This window comes from Miniopterus schreibersii (assembly GCF_964146895.1).
Source record: "Miniopterus schreibersii genome assembly, chromosome: 7".
NCBI lineage: Eukaryota > Metazoa > Chordata > Mammalia > Chiroptera > Miniopteridae > Miniopterus > Miniopterus schreibersii.
In genome coordinates this window covers 58,545,068-58,565,685 of record NC_138108.1, presented here as the reverse complement: position 1 = coordinate 58,565,685, position 20,618 = coordinate 58,545,068, and the positions used below count along the sequence as shown (strand labels likewise).

General features: G+C 35.8%; 1 protein-coding gene across 2 annotated transcripts in view; it reads left to right on the top strand.

Annotated features, from left to right (window-relative positions):
• The window catches only part of EPC2 (enhancer of polycomb homolog 2), a 98,385-nt gene extending 78,340 nt beyond the window's left edge, over positions 1–20,045 (top strand). The window contains exons 8-14 of one of the 2 annotated variants that reach the window (XM_081142293.1): positions 1,430–1,519; positions 2,686–2,831; positions 2,937–3,280; positions 13,760–13,890; positions 16,182–16,341; positions 17,272–17,605; positions 18,778–20,045. In XM_081142293.1, coding sequence (XP_080998419.1) covers positions 1,430–1,519; positions 2,686–2,831; positions 2,937–3,280; positions 13,760–13,890; positions 16,182–16,341; positions 17,272–17,605; positions 18,778–18,850 — 1,278 coding nt within the window. In that variant the 3' untranslated portion in view covers positions 18,851–20,045. Of the gene's footprint in view, positions 1–1,429; positions 1,520–2,685; positions 2,832–2,936; positions 3,281–13,753; positions 13,891–16,181; positions 16,342–17,271; positions 17,606–18,777 lie in introns of both variants that reach the window. The other variant, XM_081142292.1, reaches the window with a different exon arrangement.
• Positions 20,046–20,618: the final 573 nt, after the last annotated feature.

Here is a 20,618-nt window from a genome sequence, read left to right as displayed (position 1 = left end):
GTTAAGTTCTCAGCAGAGCAGAACTAAAAAGCCTGTCTCTTCTTGATCATGCTTCTGATTTTCCTAAAATGGCTCTCTCTCTTCTTATATCTCAAACCAAATCTTGAAATCCACTCCTAGGGAATGGTGGTTGGGAGGAAGGGGTGGTATACTTTATGCAAAGAATTCCTGAGACTTTGTGATACTTTCTTTGTGCATTTTAGAAGAGGTAGATGATTTGCAAAGGAGCCAAAGTACAAAATTCACATTTGGGATTTCCTTTCAAGTTTTCGGTTTGAGACTTGGTTCCCCAGGAAGAAGAATCAGCCCTAGCTTACTGTTTCTGTGTCTCCCCCATAGGGCTGGTGGAGGTATATTGGAACCTCAAACAAATGCCTTTCTCCCCTGGATGACCCTGCTCAGTGGTAATTACCACAGTTTGGAAATAATGTGGAGAAAACATTTTTCCTCTCAAAACAGGAAGAGAGGGATTTGTGAGGTTCAAAAATTTGCAAGTAAATAAGTATGAGCCAGCGTTGTCAGAAAAAGAGATGTACTCCAATTGAAATTGAGAGACAACTGAAACTTAAGTACCAAAACTTTTTTTTAATTTTAATTTTAACCATTATGAGTGGAAGTTTATGTAAACCATATTATTTCCCTGCCATATCAGAGTATATTTATATACCATTTAGTCTGTTTTGGTTGACATTTATAAAGTGCTCTGTAATGTGTCAGTGCTGGCTAGGGTTCTACTCAGATTATATGGGCATTTCACCCAATGTCACAAGGTCCCATGCAGAATGCTTTTTAATATGGGACAGGTCTTCATTTATTCTTTTGCTGTCAAGTGGTGTGTTTATCACTTCCCTCTGCAACCAGTCTGCCTACCTTTTAGCAAATCTTTCCTCTTCTAATTTTCTGCTTCTGATTTGCTAAATTTAAAAAGTGATTTTTAAAAAAATGAGTGGGGAAATAAGGGACTCCTCTTTGAGTAAAACATATGGTCTTTACGGCTTGGGCTTAGGGGAGACTATTCATAAGTTTTGTCTTACTTACTAGTTTTGGCCTTTATTGCAGAGATAAAAACACATCTATCTATTGGTAAAACATAACTATCATAAAGTATTTATGGCCACATACGTTATTTACAAAATACAAGGGGAATATATAAAAACTGTACTAATTTTTTTTAAGTCTGTAATGCTTACATGTTCAGAAACACTTAAGCAATACCATGTGAACTTACCTGCAAGAACTAATCCATTAAAAACAATCATTTTCTAGCCATAGAAATTTTTTAAATGTTTGGTCGAGTTCACTCCCTAGTGTATGTAAAACAGGAGTGATTTACTGTTTATGATCATATTCTAATTTTAGATGATTACAAAGATTTATCTATTGATTTTTAATAACTCCTGAATAGAATGCCTGGTTCCTCACTTTTCAGGTACCATCCCCAGTATCAGAACCTGAAGAAGAAAATGATCCTGATGGTCCCTGTGCTTTCAGGAGGCGAGCAGGATGCCAGTATTATGCTGTAAGAACTTTATTTTTTGTGGTATTTTTGTGAACTGAAATTAACAGGTAACTCTTGCCAGTGTGACTTAGTCTTAATCTAAAAACGGGAAACACATCAGCATTTTTTATTTAATATCCCTGGTGGAGATACCAGTAAAAGATGCTCAAAGGTACTGAGTTCTTTCAATAGATATCAGAATCTTTCGCTTGGAAATTGATGACTCATATTTTAGAAATCTAGTCTCACTTTGGGCTTTAACTGTTGCTATAGCTCAGCAGTTATGAAAATTACTCACTGTGTCATTGCTGGAGTTAGGTAAGCCCAGAATGTCTTAATTGAACCTTTGATGACTGCCAAGTGTTCATTGAAATTTACTCTTAGGCAAGCCCATCTTGTGCATACATATCCAGTGAGTACCAAACGTAAAGGAATCATTTTTAAACTTTCCTTTGGCAGTATTTTATCTAGTCATTATATTCATAGTTTTTTGACACACTTAGAAATTACTTTGTGCTTTTAAGTGAAGTTTCAGTGCAGTATTATATCAAAGAGTGACCCTCACTCCCAAATGCTTGGGTTTTCAGGTAAAGTATAACTGTAGAGTTATGGGGATGACTTTCATATATAGCTTGTGGAAGCCCTTTGCCTTGTTGTATTATGGTCAACATACAACTTTTTCAGGGTGTATGTGTTTAATGTAGAAGAGGTAGGGAGTTGTTTACAAGTTACGCTGATGAGAGAAGAGGGAAATTATTATGAAAGGAGCAGAAGTGGTAAGAAAGAAAAGCAGAATAATAAAGGGAATGCAAAGGCAAAGAATTGGACTTTATGTTCTTAAAAGCAAAGAGGATGTGTCAGTTTGACCGTGCATGCTTGAAGTGCAATTTTAGGTCCAAAAAATTTTCCTCTGGTTTATCTCAATTGGAAAATTATAAATTACTAACTTCACTATCTCTGCTTTTTTCACATAAATGTTAAAATCCATATTATTCTTTAAAGATATATTTCTTTTTAAAAATATACCTTAAATGTGTTTATATTTATAAACTAAATTCAATTTGAATTTCTAAATCTAAATTTTAATTATTTTGCTAATGCTGTAGTTACTTTATTTTTATCATAATTTAGCTTTTCTTCATTTCAGATTTACTGCATGAGTTTTAATATTTTTTCTTTCTTTGCAGCCTCGTTTGGACCAAGTTAACCATTCACTGGAAAATTCAGAATTGGCAGATTTGGATAAGTTGAGGTATAGGCATTGCCTTACGACACTCACAGTCCCAAGAAGATGTATAGGATTTGCAAGGAGACGAATTGGCAGAGGTGGAAGGTAAACTATTTGTTTTGACCTGGATTTTGTTTACAAGCTGGAAGGAAAAGTATAGGAAAATGTTAAGTTCTTCCAGGTAATATTTGGTTTTATATTGTTTTTCAGGGTCATAATGGACCGAATATCCACAGAGTATGACCCAGTCCTGAAACAGATAGACCCTGAAATGCTGAGTGGGTTTTCAAGCTCTTCCCAAACTATAGACTTTTCTTCTAATTTCTCTCGGACCAATGCTTCCAGTAAACATTGTGAAAATAGACTGTCCCTTTCTGAAATATTAAGCAATATCAGATCATGTCGACTACAGTGTTTCCAGCCAAGGCTCCTAAATGTACAGGACAGTGATAGTGAAGAATGTACCTCAAGGAAACCAGGGCAGACTGTGAACAATAAAAGGGTTTCTGCAGCATCTGTAGCTTTATTGAACACCAGCAAGAATGGCATATCAGGTAAGCTGTCACTTTTTTGAAGGTAAACCCTGCTATTTTTTTCTCTTTAATTTTCATTCTTTACTCAGTAAACTCACAGGGTAAATTTTGAAGGTTTATTTTCATAATCCCACTGAGAACAGCAATTTTATATTAATCTACTACATTTTTTTCTAGCCTAAGAAACTAAACCTAATTATCATGTTCACATTTTAACCAAAATGTCCTGATACCTATAAAAGCACTAGTGTATATTCTGACTGTGTAGGCCTGCCGTGGTGAATGTGGAAGCAGAATGCCCAGGAGTCCTGTGAGCAAAGTCGTTATAAGCTGCAACCAGATTGTCATTGCACAATGCTGTTTGCTTTGGTTAAAGAAATTTTTTTTATTTTTAAGTATTAACTTTGCTTAAAAATAAGTGTTGCTCCTCGAGAGTACCATTGAAAGCCGCCTTTATGTAAAATGATATTTTAAGAGGGTTTCTATGAATAGTTATAATTATTGTCTGATAACTTATCTCTCTAATTGAGATTGGAAAGTTTTTTTATTTTAAGAGACATTGTGCTCAAATTTATTTAATATTTTTATGACATACACATTATAAATAATGTATAATGTCTAGAGAATCAAAAATGTAATTTTGAGTCTTAGCCAGTGTGTCTCTGGACTTGAAGGTTCTTGGGCTCCCGTTCGGTCAAGGGCATGTTTCTTGGCTGCAGGCTTGATCCCTGCCCTGGTCTAGTTGCCTGTGGGAGGCAACCAGTCGATGTGTCTCTCTCACATCGATGTTTCTCTCCCTCTTTCTCTCTCTCTCTCCCCCTTCCACTCTGTGAAAAGCAATGAAAAAAATATCCTCAGGTGAGGATTGAAAAAAAAAATAATAATAATTTTGATTTTGTTTCCCTCTGTGGATAGCTTCTTTTTATCACATGCATGCAAGTATGTACAATTTATAAATACTCTTATAATGTGTGCATTGCAAATGATGCATGGTATCCAGAGGCAGACCTAGATGTGACTTGACTTACACTGTTGATATCCTTTCTTTCTGTAATAGGTATATATTTCTAAATTATTTCCTGGATGGTGCATTTTAGTATGGGAAATTATGTTAAACTTACTTTAAAGTGATTTTAAATCATTTTAGCTTGAATTTTGGTCTCAATAATGTTCAGTCTTTTAGTTGCTGAACTGCTTATTTTCATACTTGACCTAGACAGTTATCTGTTTAAAGGTTGTAATGAGGAGTTGGATTTGTTTGAATGATTGGAAGTTGGCATATCATTTCTCCAAATTACTTGGTTTATTTCCTTCTAATGAACTTAGGTAAGGAAAATCACATCCCATTATATCAAGTTCATGAGTCTGTGAAGTTTAATGAGCTTTTGAAGCTGAAATGGATAAGTACCTAATGTGATTTTGAGGTAGCAAGGTTCTGAGAAATCTAAAGATATCTAAAGATAGTAGGAAGTTGACGAATATTGGATGATATCTTTTTTCAGCCAACTCCAAAACATTGTTCAAATTATTGAACTGAACAGGAATTCCTGTCCCAAAAATTGCTCAAAATAATTTTTGCCAAAAAGGGAGTTTTAATACCTATCAGACATATAGATCAGTGGAACAGAACAGAGAACCCAGAAATTGACCCATGCCATTATGGTCAATTAATATTTGACAAAGGAACCTGAAACACTAATCACAAAGAGCTTATGCACCCCTTTGTTCATAGCAGCACAATTTACAATAGCTAAGATCTGGAAACAACCCAAGTACCCATCAGTAGATAAGTGGATAAAAAAGCTGTGGCACATTTACACCATGGAATACTATGCAGCTGTAAAGGGGAAGGATCTTTTATCCTTTGGCACAGCATGGAGGGAACTAGAAAGTATTATGCTAAGAGAAATAAGCCAGACAGAGAGAGACAAGTACCACATTATCTCACTCGTATGTGGGATATAATGAACAAAATAAACTGATGAATAAAATGGATCCAGAGACACAGAAGCATGGAACAGACTGACGGATCTCAGAGGGAAGATGGGGAGGGGGAAGTGGGTGGGGAGAGATTAATCAAAGAACTTACATGTTTATAAGCATAACCCATGGACACAGACACTGGTCTGGGGAAATCCTGGGGGGTGGGATGGATGTGGGGTGAGAGGGGATCAATGGGGATAAAAAGGGGACATCTGTGATATTCTCAACAATAAAGATAAAGAAACTTAAAATAAAACCTATCAATATAGGCATTTATAATTAGATTTGACCATAGCATAAGTTTCTACTCTATCAATGTATAGCAAGCCAAAAAATGGTTTTAATATGTTCCTTCTCAACTTGGACATACTTGCAGCTTTTCTACGATACATTCTGATCAGCTTTAGATCTGTTTCACTTAATTCTTTTCCAGAAAGTGTAAATTTGTTGCATGTTATTGTATCATCAATACTCTAAATGTATTGATCCAGAATAAAACTTAATATAACTTAAATAATTTCATAATCAGCTCTAGAATTTTATGGCACTGCCACACATTAGCATAAAATAAACATTTAAAGTATTTTCATAATAAAATATGTACTTCTCAAGGAACTTAAGTCACAAATGTTAAAAAACGATCATAACATCATAGACAGTAAGATGTTTTTGTATTTTTGCCTTTTCCCTACCATCAGGACAAAAATGGTCTTTTTAGTCTGTGTAATTGTTCCTGTCTTAGGTTTTTAGTACTCTCAACGTAGTACCATTTACTTCTTCCCTTGAAAATTTTCAAGGCTTAAGCAACAGCCAAGCTACAAAGAGATTCATTATTTTTTAAAGTTTTCCTTCTCTACTAAGTCTTTGAAGCCACAAAGGTTTTGTTTGTTTTTAACAAATTTCTTTTGTTTCAAAATTTTAGGCATAGGTATATAGATGCATAGTGAAACAAGTGTTTTAACAGCATTTTAATAAGTAATCAAAAAGCTGTAGCAGTTTTAAGTATATATTTGTAACATTTATATTCATTACAGAGTTTTCTCAGTTCTGGTTAGATAATTTTAAGTGGATTCACTTAACAATTCAATAAATATTGCCCAAAGCAAAGGACGTAGGTGTTTTTAGAAAGTTGTATTTTTATATCTGATGGACATATACAAAAGGACTGAGTCTTCCTATATTTGGTTTCTTTTAGTCTGTGTGGCTTTAACACTTTTGCCTTCTGCTGATTCTCAGTTGTCTTGGTCTTGAGAGCATGTGTGTTTAAGAGTTTGCAGACTGACACAGGACCGTATTTTTGCTCAGTAGAGTATCACTGAGTTAGACAGATTATAAGTACTGAATTTTCTGTTTCACAGCTGGCAAATCCAGCAAATAAAAGATGTAATCAGAAGTGTAGAGCCCGGCCGGGCGTGGCTCAGCGGTTGAGCATCGACCTAGGATCCAGGCGATCGGGGTTCGATTCCCGGTCAGGGCACATGATCCCCAGTTGGGGGCGTGCAGGAGGCAGCTGATCTAAGACTCTCTCATCATTGATGTTTCTCTCTCTCTCTCTCCCTCTCCCTTCCTCTCTCTGAAATCAATAAAGATATATTTAAAAAAATAAAAAGTAGAAATATGATATACTTGACAGTTATATTTATTTATATCACAGGTTCCTTAGTTCTTAAAAAACACACAACTTGAACTTGAGGGCTAGTAGCAAAGAATTTTCTTTCTTTTATGTTGTTTATAAACCCAGTTAATGTTTTTCAAGCCATAATCCCTATGTCCTAAGCATATTCTTACTGTATCTATCATACATAAGGGACTTAAAGGAAAACAAATTGAAATGTGTGTCCTAGGTTTTGAAGAACTAAAACTAAAGACTTCATTTTAAAGCAAAGAGACATGTCTTGTTAACTGCAAAGTAAAGTAAGGATCTTTTCTTAGTTGAAAAATTATTTTCAAAGAATAGAATGAGGACCGAGAAAGGAAAGATAGATTGTGCTGAACATGACGAGTGAACCACTGAGGACTATTAGGGTCATACCTACTTATTTAGGATATCTTCTTATATGCAAAGCACTATATTAAGTGTTTAAAAGTTGCAGAGTTTTACAAGACAATAATCCTTATCTTCAAAAAGCTTACACCACATGGCAGATACTACATTCTTTATATAAATAGGTGATAAAGTTTTTAGTCGTTTGAAAGTGCAGTATTATTTAACTTTTCTTTTGAGATGCTCTTCTTCAATCCAAACCTCAAAGTTTATTTTATATCTAAAGTAGCCTTGCTTATTCATATTTGAAGGGCTGGATTAATTTATATTTAATCTTGATTTTAAATAATGCATGGTTGCAGATGAACTTTTTTTCTCATTTGTCTTAGTGTACCGAATAGCAGATACTAGCAACCTTTTTTACCAGCTTCAAATATCTTAATATTACCAATTTGTAAAATCATCAACATTTTGGATAGTTTTACAAGAGAAATTCCTGATTTTTAATTTTTTCAGTTTCTCTCTTTTTTTTTTTTTTTTTTAAATATGTCTGTATTAATTTCAGAGAGAGGAAAAGAGAGGGGGGGAGAGAGAGAGAGAAACGTAAATGATGAGAGAGTCCTTGATTAGCTGCCTCCTGCACGCCCCCGACTGGGGATCGAGCCCGCAACCCGGGCATGTGCCCTGACTGGGAATCGAACCCCGGTCGCCTGGATCCTAGGTCGACACTCAACCGCTGAGCCACGCTGGCCGGGCATCTCTTCCTTATCTTAAATTGCTGTACAGTGTTTGCAAGCATGAAAGTTTTAGGATAGGTAGAACTGTGTTTTAACAACTAACTAAGATATTCACAATGATTTATTTTTTTGAGTTAAGGTGGCTTCCAAAGGGGAGATATAGATTGAGGCTTCAGGAATTAAAATATTTTAGTTTGATTGCTACAGGAAAGATTTTAGTTTGATTGCTACAGGAAATACTACTAAAATTTTTCAATTGTAACTATTTAAGTGTCAGAAGTTTAAATGAATCTTTAGTCTGTTTTCTTCACCCTCACATTTTAAAGACCTACCTGGTTGATGATGAAATGCTGGGTAATATATTCATTTTGACTTTTAGATGATCTTTACTACCGCATTAAATGTTCTTCATTAATCTATGAAATCTTGGTCTAGGCTAGTGTTTAAAAAATTCACGGCTTCCCAATAATACATTATCTTAGCCCACTGAGAAATACTGCATTAAAAGGCAAAAGACAATTTTTCAGAGGCAGGCAGAAGCACAAAATCATGTTTACACTGTTGGGAGGTCATCCAGAAGATTTAGAATGTGTTTCTAATTAGGTTTTTCTTTTTAGTTCATCAATGAAATAACAATACAAAGCTAACAAATACTTGTAAAGATTTCACACATACTCAAGAATATGTGTGTGGGCCCAAATTTAAAAAACATTGATCTAGGCCTTTAGAATTATATCAGTGTATAACCTAGTGGTGATACCTAAAGGATGTGTTTGATGGGTTACTGTTGGACTATGGGAGGGAAGGTGGTGAGTGTCAGCCTCGCCGATCACCATCTAGGAAACACGTGCCTGAAAGACAAAGGATGAAATAAGAAAAGCCTAAGCCTTTGAAAACAATCAGCATTCCAAGGATTGTGACTAGTGTTATAAGAAAAGGTACCTGGGTTCATCTGAGGATTAAAGCAAACTGATAAATCCGAAATGGGTCATGAGCCATATGTAAAGAAGATAGCCTGAAAGTTTTAGGGACTTTAGCAAAAAACCAGACTGTTGGTTATATACACAAAATATTTAGAAATGTTAGTATGTTACCAATGTACAGAATGGTATTTTAACATATAAGGGGAAATTCTGGAATATATATATCCATTAGAATGTGTTTACCCAGGGAGATTTGCACACCTTTTTACTTAGGGAAAGGAACACTTCCCATCTGATTGGAATAGTGAAATATTGCCACCTTCACAAAACATTGAGATTTATGGTTACTTTTAAACTAGTAGAACTTGGAGGGGTTGGGCAGGGTAGGTTTATGAGTAGCATGAATCTCACTTTTAAGCTAGAACTGAAGAGCAGCTAGTAGGAAGAACTTGGGTTGATCCTAAGCAACAGGAGCAGGCAAGGTTTCTCTTTTGTGCGGTCCCAATTCCCCTTTGTGCCACTACCACCCTCCCAGAGCTGGGCTCCTATCCTGTATCTCATTCCCAAACAGATTGCTTCACGCTATAACTGACCTTTTCCTGATGTATTTTAATGCTTGTCTCTTGATGACTCAGAGTCATTGTAAGAAATAAACCTCTTGTGGAAGTAGTTCAGTAATTTTTGAAAGGAAAAATAATTAATGGAGAAGGTGCTTTTTATCAAATTACCATCCTCCACCAACCAGTAATTCAACCCTGAGAATGATAATTGAGCACTGTGTCTATGCTTTTAAAACCATACACTTTCCATTCACCCTAACAAAATGAAAGTGAGTCCGTTACAAAGGATATTTTGTATGTGTTCCAATTTGTGTCATGGTACTAGTTGCTATTTTTATGTGGAGTTGAAATAATACTAAACCATGCTCTAGAAAATTCTGAATGAGGAATTTCAGCTTGTTTCAAGCACAAACACCTTGTAGTAAAGAAAGTGCTGGTGAGGGGAAGGATAGGGGCATCTGTAATACTGTCAACAATAAAAATATATATTAAAAATAACAGTAGTGATGAAAGAAAATGCTAGGTAAAAATGGATATAACATGTTAAGTTTGAGGTGAGGGAGAAGAGGGAAAAAAATGAATGTAATTTTAAAAACACATCTATATTATAGAATTTAATTGTTTATATCAGATTCTCAACCAGTAAGGGAGCCAGGGAATGAGATCTTTGTTATCAGAGTCAGCTTAGGTTTAAAATTAGGTTAGGAAACATTTACCATTAATTTGAATAATTGGATTGATCCTTGGTTGGGGATACATCTGAGGTATATTGTATCTTTCTTGAGTTTTCTCGGAAAAAAGATGGGATTCCTGCCCTGGCTGGTTTGGCTAAGTGATTAGAGTGTCAGCCCTCAGACCAAAGGGTCAGGAGTTCGATTCCCAGTCAAAGGCATGGCCCTGGATGGGGCTCATGTGGTAGGCAACCTGAAGATGTGTCTCTCTCACATCGATGTTTCTCTCTCTCTTTCTCTCTCCTCCTCCCTCCCACTCTCTCTAAAGATCAGTGGAGAAGCCCTGGCCAGTTTTGCTCAGTGGTTAGAGCATCGGCCTGAGGACTGAAGGGTCCTGAGTTCGATTGTGGCCCAGGGCATGTACCTGGCTTGCAGGCTCAGTCCTCGGCCTCAATCGGGGCAAGTGAGAGAGGCAACCAATCTATGTGTTTCTCTTACATTGATGTTTCTCTCTCTCCCCCCCCCCACCCACCCACCCCCACTCTCTCTGAAAAGCAATAGAAAAAATATCCTCCAGTGAGGATTAAAATACAATAAAAAATAAAGATCAATGGAGAAAATATTCTCAGATAAGGGGTTGAAAAAAAAAGATGAGGTTCCTGAGCAAATTAATGGTCTCAACAAAACAGAGCAATAAGTAGTCACGTCCCCCCCAAATTGGCAGTTTTATCAGCATTCCTTTTTTTTGTACATAAATGATCAAATGTTCATAAAAGCAAGTTGAATACCTAAAGTTGGCAACACTTTGTTAGCCATGGACTACACACCAAAAGTAATTTTTTTAATTAAAGTACTCTTTCTACTAATTTAGTACATTCTTTATTCTGAATTAGTAAGATTTTATGATTGTCTGACTTAAAAGACATTGGAAAAAGAAAAGACTCATTATCCTCATTTCTTTTTCAGTTTTAAAATAGTCACTAAAAGTACATTCTCTCTCTTGGTTTATTCTTCACTTGAAGTTAACCACTGTGACTCTCAGCTTTTTACCACAACATAAACCTTAGCGCTGGACAAACATAACGCTGGATTTGAGGGAATAGACCATGTTAACATCAGGTTCCAAGTCTGTTTTTTTAAATTGGTACACTCCTTATACACATAGGACTTAAACAGATTTTGGGGGGTTTTAATTTTTCCTTTCTGCCTTTGTATCTAATAAACTATTTTTCATGTTTCCCAAGGTTTTCAAACAGCTGGAAATTCATGAATACTTCACATTTTCATTTGATTTTGAAGATTGTACATTTAGAATTAAAATTATTTTTCATTTAAAAATAGAACACTTGCAGTGAATTTAACATGTGCAAAGAAAGACATTTGATTTTGTTGGTAATTCAGTAAGATAACTAATGTGTACTTCAAAAATACAGGTAATATTAAAATTTTAAAGTGCGTACTATCATAGCTCCAGGTTTTTTAATCCTCTAAAAATAAAATTCCTATCTCTGTAAGAACTGTTTTCCCCTCTTGTCTAATACAAATTTTAATGATGATTAGAATTATTCTGGAAGCCCTGGCCAATGTGGCTCAGTTGGTTGGAGCATCAGTCTGTAAACCAAATGGTCATGGGTTCAGTTCCTGGTCAGGACACATACCTAGGTTGTAGGTTTAATCCCCCCATTGAGGCGTGTAAGGGAGGCAACCGGTTGATGTTTCTCTCCCTCATCAATGTTTCTCTTTCTCTCTCTCTTTCTCTCTCTCTTAAATCAATAAACATATCCTCTGCTGAGGATTTTTTAAAAAATTGTAGAGTAGAAACAAAGGTTAAAGCTTTGTCCATCTCTGATTCCTAAGTTCCTTTTCATAGAAAATAGACTGTACTGTGTATAATTTGTTATATATCTCATTTACCATCAAATTTTTTTTTTAATTTCCCATTTGTGATCCTACTAAACAGAATACTTTGGGGACTAGTTAAGTAAGCTAGGTTAAGGGTATATCTGCTATCTAAACTCCTTTAGGTCATATTGATTAGATTGCTGTATTTCATTTAAAGGTTGACTCATGTATTAGTTGATATTTCTTAATATACGTTTTTTCTTCCCAGCTACCCTATAGGACTTTGTAGCAGGAACACTCTTCTTAATTTATTTTTTCCTGTAGTCATTCTTAACTCTTAATAAAGCACTCTGCAGCACAATAGATAGTAAATACATGTTGAGTGAAATAGTTGGGAGAGAAGAAAGCAATAACGAAAAATAGAGCAGCCCTGGCCGGGTAACTCAGAGTGTCTTCCCAATATGCCAAGGTTTCAGGTTTAATCCCTGGTCAGTGTACATACAAGAAACAGCCACTGAATGCATAAGTAAGTGGAACAACAAATCAATCTTTCTCTCTCCCCCCCCTCCCCCTTTCCCTCTCTCCCTCCTCCTCTCTCACTAAAAATTAACGAAAAAAGATAAAGCAAAATTACTTTAATAGTACATGTATTCTAGTGTGATTTAATATTTCTTGACTCTAATAATGTACTAACTTCTATGGAAATAAGCTTTGTGTCCTCTAAATCACTTATCAGTGATCTACTTAAATACGAAAGTTTGTTTACATTTTTTTTAGAAAAATATTTCCTATTATTTTTCTTAGCTAATCTTTTCAACAAAAGTTTTAGATGTCTTGCTTTTATTTGAAATTACTAACTTTTAATATAGTTGGTTATAACATAATTGATTACATCTCAGGATACATTGTATCTTTTCTTAATACCTCTCCGATTTCTAGCCCATATTTTTATAAATAGGACTTACTTTAGGCAGCTAATTGATTGGCTTGAACTATGGTTTATGGCAGTGATTTTCAACCAGTGTGCCACAAGAATTTTTGAAACATGCAATACCTGACTGCTTAGGGGCATTGACCTCTTTTTCATTGGATTGTCAAATAAAAAAATGGCAGTAGTCAACACAATAATAACCATATGGTGTGAAGGAAAAATTACACCTTTTTTTTTTTTTTTGTCAGATCGGAAAAAGTATAATGTATTTTTTGGTGTGCTGGAGAATTTTTGTAATTAGCTTACGTGTGCCATGACATGGGAAAGGTTGAAAATTGCTGGTCAGTGGTTATGTTAGATGAACATCTTTGTCTTCCACTCTGATTTGTAATCAGAAAAAAAGGTATTTTCGTGTCAGTGTCATAGATGAAAACCAGCAGTCAGGATCATTTACATTCTTAAAGATGGTTCTGTTTCCTTATTAAGGCTGTAACTTAACTTAGTCATCTTACTATTTGCACTAATAAATCAAAGTTTTTCTCATTGTAGTTACCATAGTGTAGAGAATTAAGAGTGATCACAAGGATACTGAATCTGAGTAAGTGATAGAATTCTCACAGTAGAACTATGTTGTACAGTAAAAACCACATACAGGAACTTTTAGCATAAGGTCTCATGGATTTAGCATAAGCCACTTTTGCTGAAAGATTTGTCATTTTTATTGGATTCTTTGCTAATGATGTATATTGTGATTTGTAGTTGCTTTTCATCTTAATTGTGGAATAATTTTATCTTGCATTTTACCTGTGTTATTAAATGTACTTTGAAACGTACTTAGTTTTGAAACTAATGTCCTTTACCAGTAACAGGGGGCATCACAGAAGAGCAGTTTCAGACTCATCAGCAGCAGTTAGTTCAGATGCAGAGGCAGCAGCTTGCTCAGCTTCAGCAGAAACAGCAGTCTCAGCATTCCTCGCAGCAGACTCATCCACAAGCACAGGTGAGCCTGCCCTTAGCGTGCTGCTTTCTCTTCCTTTCTCACCACCGTATGGTTTTGTTCAGTTGTAGTCAAGTTAGAGAACATAATCTTGATATTACCACTCTTGATTTTAGAGGTCAAACCTAAGTGTCTTTTTTCATTAATTTACATAATTTTAAGTGACTAGTTAATATTTTATGAGGCTTACTAGAGCCAAATATGTTTTTAATTTAGGAAAAAATGTTTTGAAGGCTTACCGAGAATTTATAAAAGTAATTATATACTCTTAGAACCATTATCCCCCACCCTTCCTGTCCCCAAAAATATTTTTTTCAAGGATTTAACTTTCCTAACTGTGGGTGTACCCTGAGCTGAAAGATAATTCTCTTAGTTGTGCAGTAACTCTAAACATAGCCCCTTGTCTCCTTGAATCATATTTCCCTGAAGGAAAAAAATGCCACCAGGTGAGGTTTCCCATAAGCACCATTAAGTGAAGACACTATGGATAAGAATAAAAATACCTTATAAAACTAATTGCCAGAAGAGAAAAGCTTTCAACACTTTCAGATGAGCCCTGTAGACTCATTTTGGACGTTTGGCCTCCACAACTGTATGAGAATAAACGTCTGTTGTTTAAGCCATTAAAAACAAAACTGTAATTCAGGAGTGTGTTTCAAATTTGAGCCATTTGAAAAAATAAACCTAGTATTTTAGATCTTAAATATTGTTGCGCCGTAATTCTAAAAAGTAATTATAAAATAATGAGATTAACTCAGTTTCGTTGTATCTCAGGCCAGCATCTGCCCATAGTAGTTCAGCTCATTCTCAAAGGGTCAGTACACTGACCTTGGAGATCCCGAGTCAGCAACGTGAAAAATCTCAGTGACCCTAGGACCCCTCAACACTCCTGTAACATCATGATGGATTTGGGACTGCCCACATTCTAGGGTTGTTGGCTATTAGAAATAGCTACCAGTTTTATACAAAATCAAGAGCAAATGCCATTCAGAGGACCTAAATAGACACTTCTCCAAAAAGGACATACAGATGGCCAAGAGACATGAAAAAATGCTCAACGGCACTCGTCATTGGAAAGATGCAAATTAAATGAGGTATCACCTCACGCCTGTCAGAATGGCTACCATCAATAAATCAACAAACAACAAGTGCTGGTGAGGATATGGAGAAAAGGAAACCCTGTTTCACTGCTGGTGGGAATGCAGACTGGTGGAGCCACTATAGAAAACAGTATGGAGTTTCCTCAAAAAATTAAAAATGGAGCTGCCATTTGACCCAGTGATCCCACTCCTAGGAATATATTCTAAGAAACCCAAAACACCAATCAGAAAGAATCTATGGAACCCCTATGTTCATAGCAGCACAATTTACAATAGCTAAGATCTGGAAACAGCCCAAGTGCCCATCAGTAGGTGAGTGGATTAAAAGGCTGTGGTACGTTTACACCGTGGAATACTATGCAGCTGTAAAAAAGAAGGATCTGTTACCCTTTGAGACAGCATGGAGGGACCTGGAAAATATTATACTAAGCTAAATAAGCCAGTCAGAGAAAGACAAGTATCACACGATCTCACTTATCTGTGGAACCTGATGAACAAAATCAATTGGTGAACAAAATAGCTCCAGAGACATGGAAGCATGGAACACATCGACGAATCTCAGAGGGAAGTGGGGTAGGGAGGAGGTGACAAGAGATTAACCAAAGAACTTATATGTATATATACATAACCCATGGACACAGACAAAAGAGCCATGAAGGCCTGGAGTGGAGGGGGAAATGGGGGACATCTGTAATGCTCTCAACAATAAAGATAATTTTCTTTGAAAAAAAGGAGTAAATGCCATTAAACTTGCCTTTCTATTTGGTTTTTCTGAGTCTCTTTGGTAACCAGCCTAAGGTGTTTTCAGCCTACTGCAAGGTTGGGCCAAGGCATGCTTTTTACATTGTGACAAAAATGACTGTTAGTCGTCTCTGTGATTTTATTTTCTCATAGTATCAAGATGGTCAAGTATTTTTAAAGGTATTCATTAACACATATTGGAAATATTTATAGAGCATTAAAGGTTTGGGTTTTTTAATCCCCTAGTTCTTTCTTAGAAATAATTGCTTCCTGGTTTTTAGTCACTTCCCTGCTTCATATGCCAAAAATAGTCTGTGGAGCCCTAGATCTCTTAATGTAAACACAACTGTCCCATATGAAAAAGGAAACCGCCTTTTCCTGTGTTTGCCCACTTCTTATTATGTTCATGGAATCATACCTAAATAATTGGGTTTCATTTTGTTCATTTTATAGGGCTCAAGCACCTCTGACTGTATGTCTAAAACACTCGACTCAGCCAGCGCCCACTTTGCTGCATCTGCAGTGGTCAGTGCACCTGTTCCAAGTCGCACTGACGCAGCCAAGGAACAGAACACTGGCCACAACAACATAAACGGTGTTGTCCAGCCTTCAGGTAAGTCTGTGGTTTCACATGGTACTTGCTAGCTCAAAGTTGTAACTCAGTGATTTGAGGTATGGTTTTTGTTTTTTAAATCCAAGGGGAAAATGTACAAGTCAATCTTTAGAATGTCTGTGGATAATGACTAGTGGAGTAGCTGAATGTTTTTTAGAATTCAAGTAGAGCCTGCTTTCTATTTCTTTCATTCCATACCCATTGGATACCTACCTTTGTGACTCTCCACCCTGCCTAATTTTATCCATGTCCTGTCAGTTGCCTCACATCTTAGGAAATGCATCAAGCTAATCATTCACCATCACCACTGGATTATCCATGTTTTGTTTCAAAGGCAAAATACAATACAGGATGGTCAATAAGTTTGAGATCGGGTTTGCCTCCCCATGTTTACGTACTCAGAGGCCCTCTTTCTCTGACTCCTCTTGAAGTGCAGCATTGCTGTGAGACTGTCTGCTGCTTACTACCCCGAGTCCTCCAGGACCTGCTGTTCAAACATCCTTCAACTACTGCTCAGACCTTGGGATTTTCCACTTGCTTTTACGTGTATCCACCATCCTGATTGCCCCTCCTTACTGATGTTCTTACATGTATAAATTCTAATAGAAATCCAACTATCATTTTCACCCGCCCTCAGCCTCCAGAATGGACCTCTCTGTCCTATTATACAGTTTCCAAATATGGAGAGAGAATACTTTGCAAAGCCCTTTTATGTAGAAAGAAGGTGTCTTTGTCTTTGGGGCTGTAACAGGTGAGTATGTTGTACTTACTGATTAGAAGCTGTCTTTTGAGAGGCCATTATGTGGAAAGTTGATTTGCCATTTAATTAGAATACAAATGTTCGAATTTATTTTTTTATTATTAAACTCTTTTTAAGAGTTTAATTAATGTCTCAGGATATGAATTGAATGATTTTTTTTTCTCCTTCAGGAACCTCTAAAACATTATACTCCACCAATATGGCTTTATCATCCAGCCCAGGGATTTCAGCTGTACAACTTGTCAGGACAGTTGGCCACACCACTACAAACCACTTAATCCCAGCATTGTGCACAAGCAGTCCTCCAACACTTCCCATGAACAATTCTTGCCTGACAAATGCAGTGCACCTCAATAACGTCAGTGTTGTTTCTCCAGTCAATGTGCATATCAATACACGGACTTCAGCACCATCGCCAACAGCCTTAAAACTTGCCACAGTTGCTGCCAGTATGGACAGAGTGCCAAAGGTTACTCCCAGCAGTGCCATCAGCAGCATAGCAAGGTGTGTGTATGTGCTTATTTCAAGCATCATTCTATCCCTTTCTGCTGGCTCTCCTGTGGGAGGAAAAGACTTTTTTTTTTTTTTTTTTTACCGTTCAGGTAATAGATATCTGTTGATTGGCTTGCTTTTCAACAGATTCTGAATTATCTGCCTAGTGTAAAATGCTGTGACTTACATTATTTATTTGAGGTCACTAGTAGGGTGTTTAAATGCTAACCAGAATGATAAAAACAGGAGAAAACCACATCAAACTGGGAACCATCAAACCAAAAACAGAGCCTTTATTAGAAACTTCAGTTACTCTTACATGACTTTTCTGTAGTTTAGACAATCTAGAGGATTAGAATTGTTATTAACTTCCATGTCAGAGCTTTACTTTTCAAATCAATTTCGTATTTCCTCAACATTAAACAGAATGGGAAAGTAAATTATTCTATGTGTATATTGAGAATATTCTGGGATTAACTAAATCTAGGATAATGTATTTCAGAGTATTTTTTTAGTATGTTTTTATTGATTTTTTTAGAGAGGGGGAGGGAAAGGGATAGAGAGATAGAAACATCAATAAGAGAGAAACATTGATCAGCTGCCTCCTGCACGCCCTCTACTGAGGTTCGAACCTGCAACCCGGGCATGTGCCCTGACCAGGAATGGAACCAGTGACCACTTGGTTCATGAGTCGATTCTCAACCCTGAGCTACCCCATCCGGGCTCAGATTATTTTTTATCTTCTTTCTGTGAGAGTAATATATGAGAACAGTGACTGTTAAAAAAAATTATTTTCACGGGTTAATAACTACACAAGCTTAAACTGGAAAAATTTAAACTGTAGTGGAAGTGGAAAGTAATTTAATATTGTGCTCCTAATGATCATTGTTTTGGAGCATCGTATGCTCCATCTACTGTAAAAAACTTCGGTTGTCCTACGTTATCTATTACATAAGTAATTTATCACTGAAATATTAAATTACTTTCTTTCCTAAGTAAGTAGTTATAGTCAAGTAATTAGGAATTAATAGGGTTTCTCAGCTGAAGGAAACTTCTCATTCCTGTATAGAAATTGTAAAAATGGGGAATGTTCTTGGCAAGTACATGTTTAGTTATAGTACATAAAAATGTATTGTAAATACTAGAGAGTTTTAATGTTTATTTTACTCTTTGCCTTATTATAGAGAGAACCATGAACCAGAAAGATTGGGTTTAAATGGAATAGCAGAGACAACAGTAGCTATGGAAGTGACATAACCTAAAACATGTGGCTTTGACCTGTGCTGATGGTGTGCAGTCATTCATATTCCAGCTGAATGCAAAAGGCGACACTCTGTGGATCACAGAGGTTAACCATGGACCTAAATGGACTACAGTATCTTGGATGTGTAATCGATATATGATGTATATTTTGTAAAATTGGGAAAATCACTACCTTGTAAAATAGTTTATTTGTATCATCAATATTATTTCTGTTACTTGAATAGTAGATATTCATCATCATGCTTTTGCACTTGAATTTGCAACTGAATGGATTTTAAAAAATAATTCTTTAATGGGATCATGAGCATGAAATGGGATCCTACATCACTTGTTTTAACTATTTATTTTGCCATGTTTACATTTTGTATCTTGTAAAAATAAATCCAACTTTGTGTCTAAAAAAGTTAAAGATTCATAGCTAGGAAATGAAATTCTTGTAATTTTTTTCTAAAGGACCTGTAAAGTTTTCACTTGGTTCATTTTGTTTCACACTTTGACTAGATGGACTTTTTGGTAAATACTTTAGTGGCATTTCACTGTCAAATATGAAGTTCAAGGCAAAATAGTATTTTCTATTACTGTGCAGGGGAAAGGGATGGATCGATACATGCAAATTTAATGTAGTAACTCACTTTTCCATATATTTTGAATGTATATTTCTATTTATAATACCAGTTTATAAAAAATAATTACACAGAAAAAAGCGGACTAGGAAAAATTATGCATCTAGCACATTTAAACTGTGCAGATCTGAAAATTTTTCAAGGATTACATTTTATCTGAAGACTGCATATTTTAACTGGCTTTAAAACTGTAACACACCACATAAAGGATATTTTACCAGGTATGTATTGCATTATATCATTGCAATAATTATTGGAAGTCTAGCTATCGAGCCATCCCAGGTGTTGGGAGGGGGGGAGGGTTGTGGCAAGATTGTCTTTTCAATTTTGGAGAGTTTTCCTGTGGCTACAAGGCAAGTAACGGGTTGGAAAAAGTCTGACTGTAAGCGTTGGACACCTTCATAGTGTAGTGTTTTAGTGACTTTTTTTTATACGGTTCTTGTAAATTAGATACGTGTAGTGGTGTTTCAGAATGTTTGTTTATGCACTAGTTCAGACAACTTTCCCTGTTACTTGTTCTTGATAAGTGAAAACTGCAGGGAAATAAAAATACATATCAAAACATGGCCATGCTGCATATGTGTTTATTTCACAATGTGCACACAGTGTAAGTAGAAGTTTAAGAGAGGTGATAGCACTTAACAGCACTTTTCATTTTCACAGTGCTTTCCAAGCATTAATGAAAAGAACTATAAGAAGCTCATCTGTGGGCACTATTGGGTTTCAGATAATCCAATATAAACTACCTTTGATATGAAAAGTTCTTGAAATATTTTGCAGAATGTAAGTAATTTGCAGTATAACAATTCATGGAAATCTCATAAATGAGCCTCATTTTATAAATAGAAGTTTAGAGTAGAATTTATTGCAATGGCGTTTTGTCAAGTAAGTACTGGGAAATGTAAATATTTTTAATGAATATGATTAAAACCATTTCAAACTTACATAATTTTATACTTTACATTTTTTATATCTGCAGTTCTAAAAGTTGTAAATTGATATGACAGTTGAATTAATGGGCCAAGATTCTGCTGAGAGCGGTTTTTATTCAGGTCCTAAATGTGTAAAGCAATTTATGGGCAAAACCATAGAAAAAAATAAATTTAATTTCTTCATCAGTTGTGACCTGATAGGATCCA